Below are 23,478 nucleotides of genomic sequence, written 5' to 3'. Positions count from 1 at the left end.
TGCTCCATTTGCTCCCTCTGGCTTTGCCCCAGGCTGTGCAATTACCACTCTGCCAGCGTAATTACGTACCAGAGCCGGAGATGGAGGGGCGTCGTTGCTTGCCCTGAACAACCTCCGCAGGAAGATGACTACTGGTCCAGGCTAATCACTTCAGGCTGCCTCACCCTTCACCCTCCCAAGGCATCAGCCCAGAACTGGGGAAGTGACAAGAAGCCAAGACACGTACCAGCAGCAGAGCGATAAGGCTGGCAGATAAGGAGGGCAGGGGATTCAGTGCAGGAGTATCACATCCATCTTCTTCAAGTATTAAAAAAAAAATAAAAAATAAAAAAAAAAAAAAAAGGGGAGCAGGCGTGGGGATACAACCCCACAGGACTGAATGGCCCTTCAGGCTCCCGTGGGTTCCCGAAAAAGGGCTGGTACCTCTACGGTGCTGGGTGCCACGGCTCCCTGGGGTGGCAAAAAGAGCTGTTGCGGTTGTAGGCTGTATTTTACCCAGGTGCATCTAGTTACAGCAACTCTTAGCGGGAGTGGGAAGGAACAAGTGGAGAGTCCTCGTACCTATACTGCTTCTAACCCCAAAAGACCAAGTCACCAGGCAAAGAGAAGAAGAACGCGGTCCTGAGACACGCACGAGACTGGCAATGAAGCGTCTTAGGGAATCAGACATAAACAATTTATCAACAAGCTACAGACAAACACTTTTAACCAGTTTGGAAATAAAAAATAACAACAACTTGAAAGACAAATTGAAAAATTCTGCTTGGAAAAGGAGCACACAGCATGAGATCACAGGATTCAGCAGACTATAAAATAGGAAATGAGACTTACTCTTCTTCCCCTACAGCTGCACAAAACCCTCCCACATAGATTACAGACACGCTTGGCAATTGCCTTCCTCCTCCAGCCTCTCCCGTTATGGACAAGGCAGAGTTGGTAGCAGCCTGAACGCAGAGAGGATATTAGATAAAGCATCTTGCAAAGCCAAGTGTGAAATATTAACAACAGGAGGCAATGGGTTGTGTTTTTATGCAAGATCACAAATTTGGTGCTTAGAGAGCCTGAGATGTTCTTGCACACTGGCATCTCAAAGTGCTTGTTGAATGTTTCATTTAAAAAGCTATTGAAGCCTACTGGAAAATTTCTATCAGTCCTGTTATTTGCTGTATCTTCTCTCCTTCGCTGTTTTTGTTCTTTTTCCTTCCTGCAACGCTAAGAAATGATGCGTAAATGAAAAGGTTGTTCCTTCCATTCATCTGCCCAGTTTTAAAACAATTCATACTGGTAAAGCGGGCGCTCTGCAAGCCTGTATTTTCACATGAAATTACCACAATTGTGCACATTGCATCCGAATTACCGGATGCATTTGTACACATAATTACCCAATTTGCACACAGAACTGCAATAACCGGGCAGGCAAAATGGACATGCAGCTGTTCAGCTGAATGGAGCACCTCGCCTGAACGGCATCTGGCACGGGGCAGGTTTGGTGTCGGTAGATGAAACAGGTCACAGATATTCCTGGACACGACAGAGCTCCTTTTTATCCAGCACATGCAGCACAGACAGCAGCGTGGCTGCCTGCCCCTGCCCTACCTCAAACTTGCCTTTGGAGGAAGCTGCCTCCAATTCAGCTTCTACAATGGCTTCAGACTTTGTTCATCCCGCTGTCCTAGTCGCCCATTAATGCCAACTGCAACGGTAGCTGTGTGATAAGGACATCTATTCAACACTGGACACCAGGCTCCAGGAATAACGATCGCTGCCACTTTGGAGCGTAACTGACACCTGCTGTCACAATCTTGCATGAAAAAAAATCATGCTCCGAATATCCAACAAGCAGTCAAGGAGAAACAGAAGGAGAAGGAGCCTAAGAGAAGATGCAGGGCTTCTTCCTTCTTGCAAGGGCCTCGGTAGTGTAGGAGCAGCAAAGGGAGGGGGAGAGAAAACACTCACTCAAGAAGCGGTGTTACCCGTGCATTTTTTACTCAGATGGCAGCTGAGGCTCTGCAAACTGAACTTCATCTCTGGCAATTGCCCATCGACATCTCTGCTCATCTTCTTTTTCCCCCCAGGCTCAGATACCTGAGCTGATGATTAGGGCAACAGCAGCAACAAACTGCTCCCGGGCACTAGGAAACGCCTGAAAGGCAGATGGGACCACAATCCCCACACACACCATCACCCAGAAGTTTGTAGACATTCATCACCGAGTAAGCTAAAATCAAACCCAACATGGCAGGACAGAGGAGTATCCCACTTCAAGGCTACACGATGAGCTAACGTCTGTCCTCAGAGACCACCAGAGACAGAGTCAGGCAAGCCACTGCTGAAGTGCAGTGACACGCAAGAGGGATATTTTCAGCTAATAATCAAGCAGTCCCTCATCTGGAGGTACTGGCTGGCCTTAGAGTGCCACTTTGTCCTTGTTGGGCTGCAAAACAGCCGCAATGCACCTGGCCAGAATTAGCTGGAGATGTTACATTTATGATTTTATAGCAGATTTTTTCCCCCTACCCTCTATCAATTGAGTTCACTGTCTGAACGATCACATCTGTTTATGTTCCACAGACACCTGCGTATCTTGAGATGACAGCAACTCCCTGAATGCTGTAATCAGTTATTTCTCAACAGAGGAATTGCCAATTTGGTAAATAAAGCTCATTATAAAAGAACATGGAAATGTATTACAGTTGCCTAACAGAGAAAATTGTCCAGTGCCGCCAAATAATCAGCCCTGGCATCACAGTCGTCCCCCCCAATTTAGGGCAGCTGAAATAATGACATGCAAATTACGCATGCCAAGGCAACATTGGGTAGGGGGGAGAGGAAAATGAGGGAGCGTCAAAATAGGTACTTTTCTCTTTAGACCAACAACAGTTTAAAATCTAGTCAGGGATAGACCTTGGTGCTCCAAACTTCTGCGTGCAGACTCAGAAGTTTTGCGGCTCTGTAGAACCTGGCTATTCCAAGCAGATCCAAAAGCTGGCACGGCAGCAGCAGCAAAAGCCCAGCCACTACTGCTACAAACAGATCTGAGGACACCAAGTGTCCTACTTTGGTTTGGAAAACTTGCCCTTCCTCCCTTGGGGACAGCAAGTTTGACCTGCACAGTGATAAAAAGCTGGAATTTTTACAAGATCTGAGACTAACAGAGATGAGCCAGGGGTAAGCAAACATCGCTTCTGAGAAGGAAGAGGGTTGTGGCATCAGCTCTCCACATGAAGGAAAGGCATTTTGTTGCTTTAACGAAGACGTAAAGCACTAAGTTGCTGCCTAAAGGAAAAAGAGACGAAGCAGAATATCACAGAAAACAATTCTCAGCCCCCCTCATCCATTTTCATAAACACTACATTAAACTCTGACATGACCTCCAAAAATCCATGTTCACATTCTTCAGAAACTGTCAGATACAGTCAGAGAGGACAAGAGCAGCAAATTCTGCCAGAGGAGAAGCTTTAGCCAGGGAAGGAGAATCAAGTTCCCAAGCTAGACCTGCTCCCCTGGGCTGCTGACAGCTCTTTTGCAAATCCGCCGCACCTACCTCTACGAGGATGAGATGCCAGACACATGCAGCTCCCGCTGTCCCTCGGCTCCGCAAGGAGAGGGCTCAAAACAGAGCTGAAGGCTGAAAGGGATGGTGGTTTATGGCAGACAAAGCAGGAACCGCACACGAGAGCTGGTGCAAAGAAAGATAACTTGGGCTCTGCATTCAGCAGGCAAAGGTTTTTCAGTATGGTTCACCAACACCCATTCCCTTCACCCAGGACTCTTCCAAGTACTTTCAAATAAGCCAAAGTCATTCAGCCCAGGACCAAAACGAACAAGTTTTGTGATTTATAAACTGTGACTTGAAATATTTCTATTCCTCACACTTGTTTGGAGTTTTTGTTGGCACAGGTAGTAGGCAGAAAACAGCAATTTACAAACTCATGGGACTGAAAGTATCTCACAGCACAGAGTGACCATTAAACACTTTATTGTTTAGGAGGGAACCTTGGAAGGGAAGAAAGGCGCCTGCTGGTGTAACCGATGGGAGCATGCTAGGAACAGTTAATCCTAACAAGCTAGTCAGGGTTACCTCCAAATACTTCGGACCCCTTTCTCCAGAGCAAACAGACAAAGATAACAGCTCTTGAAACTCAGATGTGGGGCGGTGAAACCAAAGCTAGCACAGGGTGAACCAGGCTCGTGTTGGCCAAGCTTCCAAGCTACAAGCTGTGCTGAAAGCACCTGGGGTCAATATGATTCTTTACATTGTAATAAAATAAAAAAGGAAATGACAAGGTCCCCCTCTCCCAGGACCCTCCTCCCAACTCCAGGAACATCCACCGAGACTGATACATGCAGGCAATTAGAAGAGGAATCACGTTGTTGTCTTGGACCGCGAAGGGCAGAAGGCACCGGTTTTGGTCAGTGTCTATCCAGAAGGATGCTGGGGCTTCCAAGGGCGTCTGTGGTCCTTGTCTTCTGCTCTTTGGTGGCTGACGTTTATCCAGAATTAACTAATAGCTCCTGGAGGAAAAAGGAGACAAAGGAAAAGGCAGCAAGTTAGTTATGCAGCTGTTGACATGGGGCTGTTTCCTTCAGAAATGAAGGAGTAATGTTGGTAAGGTGAAAATCCCATGGAAAAATCGTCAGGTTTTGCCTGCTGTAAAACACAAGACACTCAAGGGGACAGAGGACTGTAGAAGCAAGGCAGCAGGTCATGATATCAAAGGCGAGACCAATTCTGTGAACAAGAATATATAGTCAGTCACAAATGATTAGGGTTTATATATCCTGTGGCCTACAGCAGGAGCTAAAGGCCATGGTCTCAGGCAAGCCTCCAAGCAGCTGGGTCGCAGGAGTAAGTGTAGCTCCACACCAAGCCCCAGCAGGACACGGGAGCACCTGGATTAGCTGCCATCAAACATGCACACACCACTCACTCATCTCGGAACAGGATCAACCTAAGAGCAGGCACTAGAGAGGGGAGAGGAAGAAAGAGAGGGACCCCGAGACTGCCCTAACTCCTGACATGTTTGACAGCCTTTATCCTATTAAGACCCAAACCCTCCTACAATTCAAAGCAAAATCATGCTGCTTTGTCCCCACAGCAACCTCCTGTGACACATCCTCAGATCCTGCAGGTATCTGTGTACCAGCTGTGGACTTCCTAGGGATAGAAAAAACAGGCGGCTTTCGACCTTTTTAGGATGGCGATTGCAGAGCCTGCTATGGTTTCTTCCTATTTTTATTTTGTCACTCCTATAAAGTCAAAGAAATCAAACCAACAATGCCATCAGCAGTGGATGAGAACACACCAGCTGTAACACCCCTGCCTCTGCGGATCGGGGGTGTTGGTGTTGGACCCTGCTTCAAAACCTGAGTAATCAGCTCTCACGCATCGGCAATGGCATCTCCCTATCACTGAACTGCTGGTGTAGCTCCACGAACTGCAGAATCGCACAGGGCGAGCCCATCAACAGGCTACTTTTTCCTCATGCTCTGGATAGGCGCAGTTCCATTTTGCAGAGCAGACAGTACTTACCCATGTTTAGAGGGCCCTGCTAAAGCCAACTACAGAAAGACAACTGAATAGTTAGCTGCACGTGGTCTCTCCACCCATTTTTACTAGGGCTGGATGTGAGCTCGGTTCTACTCTCTAGACACTAGCCTTTCTTCAGAGAGAAGCTGTGCTTCCTTGAATGTGAATCAGAAAGGAGAACATCAAGCTAACGACGCTAGCACACTCGGCAATATCTGTCAGAAGGTGAGGATGTCATTTGGGCTACTTCTGCACAGCAGGCTGATATCCGCTGCCTAACACCTGCAAGGTCAGCATATTCAGTCTACATTGACCATGCATCTCCAAAGACAGCCCCATCTCTAACAACAATGAACTGGAAAAGCTTCAAAGAACTCAAGAATAAAGAGAAAATTGTTTGCCAAATTATTTAGACAAAGCTTATCCGGAAATCTGACAAACGAACCATCAATATTACCCAACTGACTCTAATTTCGCAGGTAATTTTTCTCATCATTAGTGACTTAAAAGTTTTGCACAGAGCAATACGTTTTAAAAACTCCAATAGCACTCACACAAATTGCAATGAGCGAAGCAGCAACAACTCGCAATCAATTTTGTAATAAAGTAATTTGCTGCATTCACACTGTAACACTTCAGTGAAGCATCGAGGAACGCTAGGTTTTGTGAAAAAGCCACTGATGTGGCCACTCTGTGGTTAACCCTTACAGAAGATAATAAAACCTTTTTCTTTGAAGTAATTTTAAAGAATGTTACAAGTACACATTTTCATGTTCAAAATCATAACTACATATTTTTACTCGTTTCAGGAGAAAATGCAAACAGACAGCACTTAACCAATCAATTCTTTCCAGCCTAACCTACCCACGTACCGGGGACGCGTCGAGCTGGAGGCTCACAAGCATTCCTCGTGCAAAAACATCAGGTTCCATCTCACTCCGGGTGACTCAACTTTCTCAAAATCTTTTTGCACAGTGAGCACCGGACCCAGAACCGATGGGCTGCCAGCAGGCCAGGCACCTAACGCCCTGCTGCTGCGCAGCTCTCGCCAAAGGAAGCTCCTGTGAGCAAAGGCTGCAGGTAACGACGCAGTCGATCAGCCCACGCTGCTCCCAGTAGTGGCCTGATACAATTACATATATGACCAGCCTGTGCTGGATGGAGCGACTAATTAATGTCCCCTCCCTCATCAGGGGCATGGAGTGCTCGTGAAGGTTATAGGGTTGGCACTTTTGGGGAACTGAAGCACTCCCAATACACAACAGCCTGCACAGAGGGATAATTTCCCAGCTGTTTCAGACTTTCCTGCTGAGATGCCAATCCAGACCTCGCAGCATTTGCCGTGCCAGCGCAGACCATGACCTTCCTGAACCCTCTAATATTGCTAAGGTTCAATTTACAAAGAAAGCGCAGCCTCTGGCTGGCTGTGAACCCGTGCTCCTCCGGATCTTCTGCAGAACGTGCCGTGCGGCGTGGGCCCGATTAGCAGCGAACAACGCTGGAGGCCAGCGGTCTCCTCTGCCAGCTACTGCAGGGCATCACACGGCCGTTGCATGCTGCACAGCGGAAGCTCTGCAGGCCTCGTGGTCTGTTAGCCCGTCATATAAGTCTATGCTTGTTAGAATACGCCTATAAATGTTTTCACTGTTCCTAGGCCATCAGTTTATAAACCTGTGGCTAACTACTAAAAAGCACAGTTGCATCAATTTCATGCCTCACATGCTGTGTAATAGCATGGAAGGACGCCATATCTCTAAGACTAAACCCCCTCTTTGCTAAGCTAACCATTTACAGCAGTGTTTTAATTCCACCTGGCATTGCAGCCATGCCCATTCAGATTGGGCACCTCTTCATTTCCTTCCAACCTGGAATCCTCCCTGCAAGATGCTACCAGGTTGCTACAACACTTACCTTGAGCAGAAGGAGCCAGGAAAGGGAAGGAGAAGCTTTACCTCTCCTACATGCCCTTATCATTGCATATGCACCAGACAAGCTGCATATGCAACAAGTCCAGGCAGCTTGCAATCACATGCTGTTCCCACACAACAGGATACTTGCAGTTAATCGAGTTTAGGCTCAGCCTGAAGAACTTCGATGCCTCATCACAAAATAACTGCCCCACAGTTGGCATTAGCTGGTCTCTGCTGCAGTCTTAGCAGAATAACGAGTCAGGAAACAAGCAGCCTTGGAGCGCACGCCACACTCACTCTAATGAGGAGGGCCGGCGCCCTTCTTGCACAGGAAGGGTAGATTATTTTAATGCCACTGCCAATGCAATGTCAGGTAGACACCAGGTTGCAGTCTCAATGAGCTCTAGCCCAGCGCCTCTACATATGAATACTGTGTCCACACAAAGGGGTCCATACAAAGGCAATTCCTCACAGCTGCAGCTGCAGCACGGACAGGAATGCCAATCTGTTCGGTCCTGACAGCAAACCCAGCTGGAGGGCATGCAGCGCGCTCTTCCACGCCTCTCCTGGCAAGCAGGACCTTGAGCTGCTAACCCATGCTCTTCCACCATAAGACCCTGCTTGGGAACTAACAGCAGTCAAAATTAGCTGGCTGCTCAGCTGACACAGCCCGCCACTTGGCAGCAGCTGTGGGGAAGCCAGTAGCTTTCCAGTTCTGGTTCCAGTTGAGCGAGGAGAAAGGGTTGAGCTCTGCAAGTCGATCTGCTCCACACATCTCACCCCTGCTGAGCAGGGAGTCCAGTCAACGCCCAACATGGTCCTCCTCCCGTAACAGAGAGCCGAGGCCTTGGTACCAGCATCAGGGCAAGCGAGTCGCAGCAAGATTTTCTAAGGCACCGCTCTCGTCTTCCTCCTGCTCCTTCTTTGTCAGTCTGCATCCCAGCATAGGAGCTCGGGGCTGCCTGGCGAGCCGGCACCATCCTCTCCGCCTCCCGCCGTCGCTGGCTAGCTCTGCGCCTCAGCTCTCGGCCTCGCCGGAGGCTCACAGCCAGTGGAGGAATCTCCCTCCTTGAAAGCCCAGACCCTGAAGAGCTTCCTCCCCCAGTGTTTGCCAGAGGTGCTGTTTGCCAAGCCTCAGCTGTGCTAAGACACATTTATTTAACCAGCCTTTAGTCTCACGGGGTAACCTCTGCAATTTTCCTCCAGTGAGTGCCTTACCTTTGTTCTAATATTCCTTTAAGCAGTCGCACCACGGCGCTCGCCCATATGGGCACTGTGTAGCTATGAAGAAATCAGAAAGCAGATCCCCATGATAAATGACTCGGTGCATTTGGAGTGTCAGTGACAAAGTAGAAACTAATCTCCATAGTTCCAAGTTCCCTGCCGTGCGCAGGCAGCTCTCTCAAAACCAGAATACCTGTTGGCACACGGCAGGCTTCAGTAACGCAACCGCACAACTTTTTCATCTCAGTTAGTCTGGAAAGAGGCACTAACGAAATACAAAAATCCTGACCTGTCCTAAGATGGGTGTTCAAGGCCTTTCCACTCGATAAGGCATTTGTTGCGGGGCTATTAGCACCCCAAAGTGCTGCAAGGGACATTTGAGTCACTTTGGCTTGATGTATGCTGTAGGTATTTTTTGGTTATGTGCAATTTGTTCTGTTACATTCAGGGTATTGGCTATTTTGTGGAGCAGCTGTGCTGACTAATGGATCACAGCACTTCTGTGCCATATAGTTATTGCACAGAAAAGCCTCTCTGTCTCTCTCATCCTTCAGGAGTCCAACAGTTGGTGTCCTTGGGGTTGGAATAAGAAGGGGCAGGAGTATGCCTGGCAGCAACAAAAAAACATTAATTCAAAAAGCTATGAAGAGAGTTTTGTTTTCCCCCTTCTCTGCACTGGTGTTGAGAGCTTTGCAAAGTTCACCAAATGACTTCCTGGCTACTTCCCCAGATGGCGTCTTCAAAGCTGGCTTGACAGCAGAAAAGACGCCTTTCAAAAGGCTGACCAGACACATTGTCAGAACACCCCAGAAAGCGCTTTCACGTGGAAATCCCCCGGTCTGCATACCCCACCAACGGAGTGCAAGGCACAGAAACAGTGTTTCTGGTTTCCTCTCCCCGCTCCTCACTCTCCCTTGACTCACAAGAGCCGACACTGTTCGCTGTGCTCTGCCCTGACACCTCCCACTGCTCCGCATCACCCGAACACCAAGTTATTTACCAGCACAACTCATCTCTGGCTGTTCCGAGACTCACCTGCTTGCTCATGCATTGTAACATTGATTTCCTCCAGACGATTGTTCTGATCATTGTTCTAACTCGCAGAGAGCTCCCGTCATTAGCCTTGCTTAAGAGGAAATGTTTTGCCACTGACTGAGCAGCTCTGCAGTTACGAGACTGCACGAAAAATCATCCCGGTTGGGGGGCTGCACCTCCCCGCTGAGCTGGTAGCCCCAGACATCGCAGTAGGGAACACGCTCAGTGCTTTTGATTTTGGACATGTGCTAGAAAATACCGGGGCCAGGAGGAACAAACACCGCTTTACAAAGGGCCGCTGCTGAAAGGATGGCTGTTAATTAATCGGCATACAAACTGAGGGCGGTTTTTGTTCAATCAGTGTTAATTGCATTTCATCTCGTTCTCACCATTAAGAAAAGCCACCAGGCCAGGCTGATGTTGCTAGTGCCTGACATGCAGATTCCACCCACGTTTGGGAGGCAAGGCGGGAGGAGAAAAGTCATGGAAAGAGAGGAAATAACCCTTCCTCTCCCCTTCTGCATCACTGCACAATTTCATTGGGTCTGTTCCATTATTTAAACAATTTTTGTTTTGCAATAACATTACAGAGGAGCTCAATGGATGAAAATCAGACATGGAGCATTTCACTACTAGTTATTCTTGCTCTCCTGGTACTAGCTTAGAGCCTTGCTAACCCGCACAGCCCTGCCTATTCTGCTTCTGTAAAGGACCGAAATACAGAAAATCGCTTATGTGAAGCAGTGTCTGCTTTTTATTCCCGGGCTGGTCCCAAGAGACCTGTCCGTGCCCCTCAGTGTGACCTACAGCTGCTGACTGCCACCTTCCATCAGCTGTGCCAAAGTCTTTCTCCTCACCTTGCTGCTGACCACAACGCCACCAGGTGCCAAAGGATGCTGAAAGTCAGTCTTCCCCTCACGTCTTAGAACACCAAACAGTATTTGCTATTAAACAACCTCTGACCAAATTTGCCTTGTAAGTCAGTGCACGTTTGAAGCCTGAACTTCCCAGGCAAACCACTAGTGCATCCGCCAGCGACTTGGCTCTGATCTGGGGACACCGCCACTATCTGCCCAGCCACCTGCTTGGGAAACAGGAGCGGTCCTCTTGCCGCTGCAGGAATCAAGCCTGGGGGCAGAGGGGCAGCTTTTGCAGCAGAGGATGCCCAAGGTGGCGGATTTCATGACTACTGGCTTATTGCTTCTGCAAGTGCCTTGCGTTTTTCCAAATCAGTATCAAGAACAATAATAATAAAGACTGGGCTCTGTCTGCGCCTTCCCTCTGCGGCAGCACGCAACGCTTGCCCAAAGCCGACGCTGCGGTTTATCATAGATTTTCTTTATCCCTCGACAAGTGTTAGTCCCATTGCCTCTCACCGCATAAAGTGGACATATCACAAGTGCCATGAAGGACTGGCTGAGTTTTAAGTGGTCTGAAATGGCTCCACTAGACTTGGTCAAGATTGCTTTAAAATCATTTCCCATTAGGACTGTGACCCTCTCTCTTTACAGCCAGCATAATGACTCTACCTCAGGGGAAGATAATTACATCCCACTATCTATAGACATCAGAAAAATATACACTACAAACACTACCGTGCCTTTCTGGTACAAGCGAGAGAAGGCAAGGCAGGAGGAAAGGGAGGTGATGCTGGATGCCCCTCCATCCCGCAACTGGAGTCACCCTGAGCGTTTCGCAAGCTTGTGGATTAGCCCCCGGGAGGGATAAAGGGATCCAGAAGGCACAGAGTGTTTCTAAAGCAGAACAACGACAGCTCGTACAAATCCAGCTCTGGTTTTGCGAGGATTAAAATGAACTTCACCCAACTGTGAATATCCGTTTCCAGAGCCAAAAGGAATGGGAAACCACTTACTGATGCAAGAGCATTTCATTATTTCAAACCCTAAGCCCAACGCTTCCAAAAATTAAGGACGGGCAACAGCAGTGTTATTGCCGGGGGACGTCAGCTGCAGGGGTTTAACCGCTAAACTGCCAAGCCGTGCTCCGAGCACAGCGTAATGAAACAGCATGCACAAATACAGGCAACTTCACCATGCTCTCATTCCTGCTCTTGCTACCAGCCCCCAGGATAATCAGTGGGAAAATAAAAGGAAAAAATAATCCCAGAAGCCAAGAGACTTTGGATTAAGTTGTATAAATGACCTGTTATCTCCTAACACAAGGAAGAAAGAAATGCAATAAATACCTGCAAAGCCATTCCAGTATTTTGGATTAAATGGATTACAGAAATGGAAAGTACATGATGCAAGATGTTATAAAACAAGATGCCAGCAAAATGCAGGAATTTGAATCAGGCTGGCAAATGATCCCTGCAGACTATTGAAGAAAATTAATAGAGAGAAGGGGTAGAGAAGGGATACGGTAAGAATACTGACTGATGAACACTGTTGTTAGGACGTGTAAATTCAGGATGTCAGACTTCCACTTAAATCTGCTTCAGTCCTGGAACAAAAATAGCAAATCCTACTGCTAAAAAGCACTGGAAGTAGAAAAGTCAGATATGCCAAGCCTCATTTCAGGATAGGTTTCCCCTGTGCATCCCTCAAGATTGAAGTTTGTGACTTTAATTATTCCTGGAACATTGTGTATATAGGGATTACTAGCAGGATCCTTGTTGTAAGTGCCACTTCTCAAACAAATTACACTTCACTGCATGTCGGTAACATACACAAGAAAACAAATTAGATAAAGGCAACAGGACAGCAAGATACAGATCTGGTGCAAGGACATTTCACAAGGTCACCCAGAAAAATAAGGACACTTAGAATAAACACTCCTACAACGTTTCTAATTCCACAGGGCATTAAAGCTTCACGTGACCCAGACACAGTACACCTTCGGTACACCGATGACTCCACACAAGTCCGAGACCAAGCCTAGCTGAGACATGCTTTCTTGTGAAGAAATGCCATCAGGGTGGGGGTGGAGGGAGAGACAGACAGGAGACAAAGAGCAAGCCCAGGTGTCCCCTGAGCTCCTAGGGTTCACCCCATCCCACCCCTTGCCTTCGACTGTTCACAGCCAACGGGACGGATGGGAGAAGCCAGGGAGAGAGGATGGCATTTTGTTTGGAGGCAGATACAGCAGCTCCTTGGCTGCAGGGCTTCTTCACAAGCTGATCCCAACTTTACATACTGTATTTTGCCTTTGCAGAGCTCATCCTGGAATAGATTACTAACCTGCATTGGTTCTAACGAGCATGTCTTTAACTCTGGGAATTGTCATGAAGATGGAAGCAGAGGAAAGGCCAGTCCTTGGGTAGGGTGCAAAGAGCTGCTGAAAACCTTTCACAACCCCTCAGCTCCGGCACCATGCCTTTGAGATGGGACCTCCATAGCGGTGGTTAAATTCTCATCCTGGGGATTTCACCTGCCACTTGGGAGCGTTTCTAAGCCCCGCAGTTTTCCCATGCGCTACAGGAAGGTAAGCCCTGCCTGGAGGGCCTGAGCCTAGGCTCTCTTGTCAGACTCCTCCCAGCTTCGCCCAGCAGCTGTAGATAAATCCCCATCCCAGTTTCCCTTTCTGTACATAAGAGTAATGCTACTTACCAACCACACAGAGGTACGGTAATTATTCACCAAGCAGAAGATGCTAAAGAAATGCAAAAAAAAAAAAAAAAAAAAAAAAAAATCACACGGTTCTCAAGGGATCCATCCCTCTGTACAATTTGCATTTAGGCTTCAGAGGAAATCTAGTGCTTCATCTTGTCCCTTTCTGCCTTGCTTTACCAGGCTCCTGCACCGGATAAAGAGATTTCTTCCCCAGGTCAGGGTAGCATGTCCACATTTAAGGTACGGCTCACTCTTGTCTAGTCCAGCTTCGTATAACAAGCACAGAGGCAGACAGAGACGACTTCTCCAGATATCCTTCTTCTACGCCTAATTCTATTTCTGCTCAGCAATACAGTGAAATTCCACGCAGAAGTATTATGAGCTTGACTGGGTTTATTTGTTTAACAGTTCACATTTTCATTAAGCTGTTGCTATTCGGCAGCCAGTAATTTTATTTGTGTGATAGCCATATTCATCTCACCCGCATGGGTGTAGATGTCGCTCTCCTTTTCTTCTGGCAGAAGTGGCAAAAATCAGCAACGATAGAGCCAAGAGAGGACTGGGAATTCTCACGTCTGTTTGCAAATAGGTGTGGGATATAACTTCTAACTGGTTTTGTGAAATATCTCCTAAAGAATAGGGTCACAGTAAAGAGCCTACAGGTAAATTAAACAAACAAAAAAAAACAAACCCAAAAAAACAAAAAAAAAAGAACCAAAAAAACCCCAAAGCTCTACTGGGAGACTACCTCCACTGTCCAGGTACAAAACCAAAAACTGAAATATCTTTGAGCAGAATCAGCCCCTTTGACTCAGCACTGCAACTCTGCCGCACCAGAAGCTTATTGCTGACTGAGCATTTACAGTATTCGAGTATCAGATTTTAAAGAATTAATTATGTCTAAGTCTTGCTAATCTTTAAGTATCTTGAAATATCTGGTCCCAGGAGCTGCAAGATCCGATTAGATCGCAAGGAAGAGAAGCCTGGTTGGTTGGCCCGCGCCAAGCCCCAATTAGACAATCTTCTACCAAGTTCAGGCAGCCAGACAGAGAATTAACAGGCGTTTTGAAATGTTAATGACCTGAACTGAGACAGTCAAATGACTCAACCACACCTCTTAGATAGAGGTTTCTGAAGTCACCCCAGAAACCCTAAGCATTTCACTCTGCCACTCCCCTTTTCCACCGTGAAGGAGCGGAGGAGCAGGGAAGCTGCGTGAGCACTGGGTTGGGAATCCGCATGCGCTCCGGGCGGGAGAGCACTGGGCGTTCCCGCCGGGCACGACAGGCGAACTGGAACGGGGAGGCTGCGGACGGGTTGGGAGGCCATGGAGATCTTCAGTCATGAAATGACGTGCGGATGCCCAACCGCAGGCACACCCGGGCAGCAACCCGCGTGAAGCTGCATGCTCAGCCCTGAACGCAGAAGCCATCGCGGCCAGTATCTCAGCAAGATGGATTTGTTACGAGCAGCTGCCCACCGGCGCCCAACGTAACCAATGCAATTAAGAGAACAGCAGATAAGATGCCCTACAACCTGAAACATGGATCTGAGCAAACAAAGGGAGAATGGCGAACACCGGGAGATGCATCGTTATTTCTCAATCAATGTCTCCTCCTGCGTAAATTCCAAATCCTTCTTTCAAGATTAAAAACCTTTACCAAGTGAAAAACAAGCTCAGCATTTCCCTAGCTCCTTCCTGCCCCTTTCCCTCTTCAGAGGGCACCCTGGTAGAATACCAGATGCTGGAATAAGCCACAAAAGCCTCCTGAAGAATTGTGTCCCACCTCCTCCACTGCAAATGTATAGTCCCGCATCTGCGTCAGGACAGAGACCTGCTTCCATCTGTCTGAAACACATCTTTTACAAAGAGGACCTAAAGGTGGAATGTTTAACGGGAGCATTTGAAAACGTATTAAGAGACTGGAAAAGAAAGCGACAGTTTCTAAGCGTGCTGTTCGCTTGTCTTGTGGACGCTGCTCAAGTGGAGGGGGAGAGGGGGAGCTTTCTTTTTTTTAAATATGACAAATGATGCTGGTCCCATCTTGTAACTTCCCTCAGTATGCAGCATGTCTGTTCGTGACAGATACCAGTGCAGCTGCTTCGGTGTCCGTTTATCTGCTAGAAAAGTATTGTCTATTTGGAACCAACTCATCCTAAAACAGTAGCCCCAGAGGGGGAGAGAGAAAAGCGAGGGGGAGAGAGAGACAAGGGAGCTGTCGACTGGGAATATGTCCATGCTTCTGCCGCAAAGGTTCTGGCAAAAAGCAAGCATCATATTGAGTTTTAGCTACACCCTCTCTCTCCCCCTCCTAGACCATTCTTTTCTAGTGTCACTCAACACCTCTCTACACCCTCTTCCCACAAAGACCTTACCACTAACATACATTTCATTCCATACTGGCAACCTGCAGAAACAAAGGAAGCCCACAGCCTTCTTCGCAGGTCTGTGCCAGCGCAGAGGAGCTCTCAGGTCCCAACCTGAACAGTTTGCAGTTGAAGATAGGTAAAACGTAAAAGGAAAACAAAACAGAAAGGATGGGAAAAGAGAGAAAGAAAAAGGGAGGGAGAAAGGACCAAAAAAAGGCAATCAAAGGGTATTTATATTTTGTGTTTAAAGAGACTTTAAGCAAGAACTTGCCAATTTTCTGTCGCCAGGATTAGAACAGAACAAACTCAAACACTTCGTCCTTCTGCAGAGCCCTCCGAGCTGAATTTTGCCCTCCGCAAAATGGCCAATATAGAAAGCAGCTCATAAATCCCTGTGACGTAAGTAACTTCACATTATTCTTGGGGAAACGGAGGCAGGGACAGATTCATTAATCCAAGCAAACGAATCTGTGAAGCAGCCTGCATTTCTGAATCCCCATAATGTCCCACACAAGAAACAGCACCCAGGGCCCAGCAATTTCCATGCCATGCTGCCCGGCACAAGCAAAGCAAGACACTCAAACAGATGAGAATGTTTTTAGAGAGGAAAAGGAGGGTCATTACCTACACCTGCTCTAGCCAGGTAAGCATGCATTCTTATTAAAACACACTTAATTACTTTAAAATGCCTCCCACCATTTCACTCCTTGCATCGTCAATACCAAAGTCCAAGGTCACATCTGTAAGACGCTGCCTCAGAAACCTGCTGAGTAGCAGAGAGCTGCAAAACCTGCCTGAACAGGTGGGTACGTGTTCCAGCGGCTCAGCGCTGCCAGGGTTAGCCTGCTGGTAATACCCGAGGTAGCGAGGTTAGGGCTGGCTTTGATACGTCATCGTTATTCTGCAGCCTAGACTTATCCTGAGATGATGTTGCTACGGGCTGGTACGCTGCCTCCGGCTTACCGAATACAACTTCCATGTGTGCGCAGAGGAAAGCTGGCTCTTTTAAAGCTGTTTAGACACTTATATCTACACAGAGAGCTTTATAACACTTTTATGTTAAAGAACTGTTAGAACCAGCACTGAATTAAAGACTTGATGTTTAAGATAAAGAACTGTCCCTTAAAAAAATGAATTTTTTTTTTTTTTGGTGGGGTGGGGTTTCTTTGTTTTGAACATAATGAAATTCCACATGCAAGATGGTATCAGTCAGTTGAGCTTAAATTGTGTAAGGTAGTTGTCATTACTGTGACCTAAACCTGTGATTCGCTTTCAGAAAGCTCAATGTTTATTGTCTCCCAAAATTTAAGTTCACAGAAAGACTGGCTGCTCCTGCAGGCGGAAGGCTAATCCTACCATCTCTCATCCACCACCGGTCCACAGCTACATTCTCACACATGAATGGTCCTGAGTGGATCTACCAACAGCTACCAAAGCCTTAGCTTTTCAACCAGCCTGGGAAGCAAACACAGGCGTGCAAACACACACACACACCCGGCACGGGGGGGACAGGCCAGTCACTCGATTTGCAGAGAGCTTTTCCATTTGTCCCACTGACTGCAGTGTCCGAGCAGACAACCCACTCCCCTTTCACATGCTCTGCAGCGGCCATTCCTCCAGAGCTGCCCATCATTTCCTTATCAAGCAGTAAAAAACATAGGATCGCTAGAGACACAGCTCAGCCTTGCTGAGATTTCACTCTCTCAGCAGGTTGTAAATGCCCCTATAATGCTGGCTTTTTTAATCTTGTGTTATTATTACCCACGGCTGTCATTCAGTCTGCAGAGAATAAAGCGCCAAGGCTTTCAGGCCCCACAATGGCTCTGTGCATTTGCCAGCAGTTGGACAAACAATACCTCTGTGTTTCAGCTTTATTGGAAACCTTTCTGTTGTGGGAGTCTGACTGCATGTGTCCCTCTACTCAGGCAACGCAGAGGTGCGAGCGTGTGCCTACGAATTCATCGGTGATTTCAGGAGCACGTGCCTCCGCGGCTGCCTATAGAACCAAGATGAAAGTGTGTGGGCAGCTGCCTGCAAGCCCAGCGTCTCCCTGCGAACCTATGGAGGGACACAGATAGGGGCCGGCAGAGCCAGTCGGTCTTCTCTATAGATCAACCAGGGGGTACGAAGCTGAACAGGGCCCCTCCGTGAATAATTACGTTCTTCTCTGTGTAAACGGTGTTGCCGGCTCACGTGGAAGTCTGATGATATATGACATAGCTATGAAAATGTCAAAGCTCCACTTCCCAGAATCATGTTCTTACATGAAATCTTGGCTTCCGCTGAAAACTACAGAGGCTGAGATCCTCCTGTTTGAAAGGAAGGCTTGAAAAGTGGAACAACCGAAAAAGGACAAATTAGAATGCAAGCCAGATTTGAAAAATGCAGGGCTCTTCTAATTTGGGGAGACTGATTGCTTTGGTCAGTTCGTTATTGCTTGCAGGGGACACTGCAGATGTGTGGACTCTTACAGAGCTGCAAATATTCCCTCACTCAAGAAAACGAGCTGCGCTGCACACTCCTCACATATTCAAACCCCAAGAGAGAAGTCAGACTCCCCAAAATACACAAGGTTGACTTGTAAAACTGTTTAGAAATGCACTGGGGTTATTTCATTTGCCTTCTGGTTTTAAGCACCTGTGTCACCTTCTCATACCACTATTGTCTAGGCAGGAGGGCTAGATTATTTTATTTATTCTTTTTCTTTTTTTTTTTTTTTAATAAAAAAAACAGAACTAAGATTCTCACATACTTGTAAAACTTCAGAAACAACTCCACAAAACTAGGGCAATAGAAAACATGCCAAATACTTCAAGGCTTGGCAACAGCGAGTGCCTGCCTGTCTCTCCGTGGCAGGAGGAATGTCTGTCTGTCTCAGCCAATGTTTCCGAGTAAGAATGTCTCATCCCAGTAGCCCGCGTACATATAAAACACCTATGCTGTCAGCTCTCCAGGAAGAGACCTTGACATTTTGCAGAAAACCACATCCCCATCTCCCCTGAATATCAGCAGAAGGCAGAAAAAGCTGGTAGATCTGAAAATGTAAGAATCAGGTGTTGTCTTCAGCAAGAAGTAAAGTTAAAATGGAAGAGGCAGTGGTGAAATGAGCACAGGCCAAGTCACTGGACTTGGAGTACCAAGGAACCGACGTCCAGGTTTCCCGGACCCGATCCACAGCTGGCCCGTCCCACTCCCTCTCTTGTGAGCCGAGAGAAGAGAGATTTGGAAGGGGAGGAAATTGAGGCTTTGCTATCTTAAAAAGAGTAAATAAAAGGTTGAATGGTTTCAGCACATACTGCGTTATCATTGCAATATTATGTGCCTCACGCACCTGGAGAGATAAACCGCAACCTGCTCTCTGAGCTCCAACTTTATGGAAACCGGGCTGGCACGGGAAGATGAGCTCTGCTCTCTGCAGACACAGTAAGGGGATTGCAATGTTCTCTTCCCGAAAAGAGTAATGAGGTGCCCAGAGAGCCTGCAGAGGTGTCAGAGAAACAGATGCTGTTAGACCCTTCGCAGGCCAAAGACAGATATAAGAATAACACAATACCGGCATAACAGGACCTTATCAACAGCCTTGCAAGCGCTAAGAAGCGGGAGCTGAGCGAAGGCCCTGACACCTGCCTGCATCGCAGCCCCGCTATTACTGCCTTCCGACTTCCCGCACAATCCAAGTGTCCAAACGGCTTTGAAGCAAGAAACAGCAAGACAGGCAGGTGAATCTGAACTCTGATCAGCTGTCTGAAGAGACGGTATGAATACCTTACATTTCAGTAACGCTTTTCATCCACAGCGTTTCCCAGACATCTATTCAACCTCAGCACTCCAAACCACAGAAGTAATATCTGCCCAGGTGGAGACGGGCAAATAAACACAAGTTAAATGACTGTTCAAGGTCGTCCAAGGACTACGAGACACGCACGTCTAGCAAGTAGATTACTCTTCCCTTTTGAAAGGCGCACAGACACACACACGCACGGGGGATTGAAACTGCTTAGCCAGGTGTGGAGCCTGCTGTGATCGACACGGCTTCACTGAGCACTGGCTCTTCTCGCTGCTGTTTCACTGGTGCTAAAATGTAAAAAAAGCAAACCTTTGTACTAAAATTCATTCAAACAGATGCAAATAGGGATGGGGGATTTTGCATCTGGGCTAAGTTACTACAAGCTACACATCCTATTTGTCTGCTAGTTATTAAATTACTCACAAGCCATCAACAATTCAAGTCTCTCTCCGAGAGGCAGAGATTAACTAGGAATTGCTATGCAGAAATGTTGCTCATCTCTCTCTCTCTAGCGAGATCAGCCTCATGATGAGTTGCGGACATTTGGGAACAAAGGTGAGCTTTCCTGCAAGAAATGAGAGGCACAGAAAGATGGGAAACTGCTGCTACGGGGAGGAGAGGATTTGCAAGGCAAGACTCTATCGGGAAGGGTTTCACGCACACGCTGCAAGCCGCGGCCTCTGATCAAACACACCCGCCTATCTGGAGCGCGGGAAGCCGCGCTTCCGTCCAAGCACTGATGCAAATGAGATTTTTCAGTGCACGACAATGAAGCCAGTATGTAAATATTAATTTAACGATCTAGTTGACAAAGCCTCAGCTGATCTATAAATAGCTGGTTTATCAGCAGGTGATGCTGAAGGCAGCTATCCTGGCTCCTCTTCCCACAGTCCCCTGTGCCATCTTGGTTTTATTGACCCCGGAGACACGACAACCCTTAACTGCATGCAGCTTGCTTCTCCACCGCTACCTGCAGAGTAGCTACGAACACTTGACAATGCAATACATATTTATCAAGGCCCTTACACGACAAGGATCCTGTGGCACTACGGACACAACGGCTCACGGTCCTCAATTAAAGAGAGCAAATGGTTTAGAAAAATAGAAAAATCATGCAGCCTTGCTTTTAAGCAGGAGGCAGGTGAGGAGGTGGCCACTCAGGTACCATCGGGCATTTAGGGAATGACTGACACAGATCCAGAGCCAGGCACTGTCCGTTCGTATTTACGCTGCAGGCTTGGCAAATTAAGCATCGAGGATAGCAACACCTTTAGTAACTCTAGGCCACCAAAGAAGCATTTTGCCATCTCAAAACAAGATGTCAAAATCCTGATCTCTTTCTACAGTTTTATTTCATCTGGAATTATTATTTTTATAACGTGTAATAAATCTTACAATTCTTTACCATCTCCTTGGGCCGCACATGCAGGAATCCCTTCTTTCACACGGGCACAAAACAGCTATTTACCAACGGAGAGCCACACCACACCAGAGTTTAGGGCCAGCGGTCACGAATATTGCATCCTGGTAAAACTGCTGCAGCATTTGGATCAACACAACAGACCTGCCCTGACTGCAGGATGGCCGGCATCCACGGGAACCACGGGAATTATGATGTTTTAGGCTATTCACGCGGATTTGTATATATTCTCCGGGAGTCTTCTAAAGCCTCAGTCTTCCTCTTGCTGCAAAGAACAGTGACAACATACTTGACAGGCTGGGCTTGTAAATAGGCAGATTGAATTAGAGGAACAGAATGGACTTTGTTAACCCTCCCTCCCACTTGCTGCAAGTTTCTAAAGAAACCTTCTGAGCACAAGAAGTTACTACGTTTCTCCTAGCCGTATGATAAGCAGAAGGAAAAAATACAAAAACGCACTATCAATACTCCCCCCCCCCCCCCCATAAGGCCCATCACACTCTTCCAGCTTGCACAGTGGCAGGCCCTGGAGTTTCACCCCCCCGGGGAACCTGCTGTGCCGGGCATATGCGGTTAAACTGATATTTTATATGATTGCAACCCTGTGATGGTCTTACAGTCTGGCTTTTATGACCACCAGGGACTGCGGAAAGGAAACTTTTGCAATAAAGTTCACTTCCTACACTATCTTTTCCAAGTGGACATACTTCTGTTTCCCATTATTTATGGAAATAAGATAGAGGCGTTTGACTTAGCATAATAGAAACTTAAAGCCATGCTCAGAAACCCTGCAGAATTTAGCAAGAGAAGTGCTACACGTTGCCAAATTGATCGTAAATAATGAGTTGTTCTCATTAATCAGCTAGAAAAAAAACCTAGTATAGTAATAGATTTGCAATCATCTTTACTATATTATTTACTCTAATAAAACTGCCATAAATCTAATAGCAATAGATGTAAGCAGCACCAAGGAAAAACTGAAACGTTTCACATAATTCAGTCAATGCAGGACGCTGCAACAAGGCTGCAGAATAGCCTTCCCAGGAGAAATCCACACAGCTGCTGTCTCCTTTGTCTTTGATGTAAAGCTACACATAAACCTGCAGTGCCAAATGACCCAAAAGGAGCTTGGTCTCTTCCCCAGACCTCTACGTGTGCCATTCCCTGGAGCTCTTGCAAAGTTGCTGCTTCCTTTGTCCGCTGTCTCCGTTTCGTATCAGCGTATCCACTGCCCAGATCTTCGATTTCACAGCCCAGCCAGGCGTAAACCAGGAGTGCTCACAAGCCAGAACCCGAAGAAAAGTTTAACTAAGTTTGGTTCTCTCTGAAGTAAATTTTGAGCAACTAGAGCACAGATGAAATCCAACTTATCCCGAGGAATTCATTCTTCACACTTGTTTAAACAGGGTCACTCACCGAGGACAGACTGGCAGCCTTCTCGGCGGGTTGTAGGCTCCACCGCTCTGCCAGGAGCTGCGCTGAGACAAGTCCACATCACACATCAGTGGAGATGGACTGCACCCTTCAGCTCTGGGATGGAAAGATCAAACTGCTAGATAGGTTCTCTTCCTTGCCGGGTACACTGATTTTTATCAACGGGAAAAGCCAATTAAAGTTGATAAAGACATATTCTCTGCTGATTTTTCCTTACTGCCCACTGCTCAGTGCTAGTATAATGGATAATGTTCTGCCTGTGGGTGTATTTTCTAAGATCTGTCAGTTCTGACAGCATTTTGGCACCTGGATAACTCAAGATTTATACCGAGGGTCCAGGAATGCACCATCTCTCAGTAGCTGATGGGTACATTTTTCAGCAGGGCTTCCCTAATTAAAGGGCTAGAAAGAGATGGAATCAGATTGATAGGTTTTGCAGTCAGATGTTTTACGCTTAGTTTGATGAATTATAAATCACCTTTTGCAACTTCTGGAACACGTGAGAAGAGCACGTAAGAGAAACTACAGCAATATGTCCAAAATATCACAATATAATTACTTATTTTCAAACTCCACCTCTGTCCCTATGGCAAGGCCGTTAAAGAAATACTCAAGAAAAGCGACGCTCATTGAAAAGAAAAAGTTTTATATATATATCTGTATCTATCTATAGATATCTATATATCTCTCTCAAAAAGAAAACTGATGCTATGAAATGAGACACTGCTGCTCTGGAGGTGCTCCCACGTGGAAGCGTTTTGCCCCAGAGGGGACCCACGAGGTGCAGCCCTCCTCCTTGGAGCATCACCCTGGGCTGGGAGCACCGCGCTGGCACGGAGTGCCTCAATCAGCAGCCTCCCTGCCAGAGCAGCGGGAGGTTTTGCCTTGTCCTCAGCTGCCACAGCCTTGTCTCGGGGCTAGAGAAACCACTCTTATATTTAATGCTTTGACTTTAATACCTGCAAAACTGCATGAAGACAACGTATTCCGTGCTGGCTTCGTTGTCTCTGTCAGAGCCCCTTCCCTATATATAGTGAAATATAACTCCAGAGAGGCCAGTGGCAAGATCTTTCAGAATAACCACAGCTTGTTCTGGCCTTAATGGGATGTACAAGTACTGAGCTCCTCTTGCGGGGGTGAAAGGAGAACAACAGCAGCAAAAAAAACCCCCAAAAACCAGGATGTAAGAGCCCAGT

At 47.1% G+C, this 23,478-nt stretch overlaps 1 protein-coding gene across 5 annotated transcripts in view; it reads right to left on the bottom strand.

Moving 5' to 3' along the window:
• Positions 1 to 3,962: 3,962 nt before the first annotated feature.
• The window catches only part of CHCHD6 (coiled-coil-helix-coiled-coil-helix domain containing 6), a 115,215-nt gene continuing 95,699 nt past the window's right edge, over positions 3,963 to 23,478 (bottom strand). For 2 of the 5 annotated variants that reach the window (XM_087743525.1, XM_087743526.1), the window contains 2 exons: positions 18,973 to 19,119; positions 3,963 to 4,515 (listed from right to left, as the gene is read on the bottom strand). In XM_087743525.1, coding sequence (XP_087599651.1) covers positions 4,492 to 4,515; positions 18,973 to 19,119 — 171 coding nt within the window. In that variant the 3' untranslated portion in view covers positions 3,963 to 4,491. Of the gene's footprint in view, positions 4,516 to 13,268; positions 13,312 to 18,972; positions 19,120 to 20,827; positions 21,114 to 23,478 lie in introns of those variants that run through there. The other 3 variants (XM_087743528.1, XM_087743527.1, XM_087743529.1) reach the window with 3 other exon arrangements.

The sequence above is a fragment of the Nipponia nippon genome, unplaced genomic scaffold (genome assembly GCF_047370975.1).
Source record: "Nipponia nippon isolate SJK-2023a ecotype South Korea unplaced genomic scaffold, ASM4737097v1 scaffold_9, whole genome shotgun sequence".
Lineage (NCBI taxonomy): Eukaryota > Metazoa > Chordata > Aves > Pelecaniformes > Threskiornithidae > Nipponia > Nipponia nippon.
The sequence above is the reverse complement of the archived record's forward strand: the minus strand, read 5'-3'. Positions and strand labels throughout refer to the sequence as shown.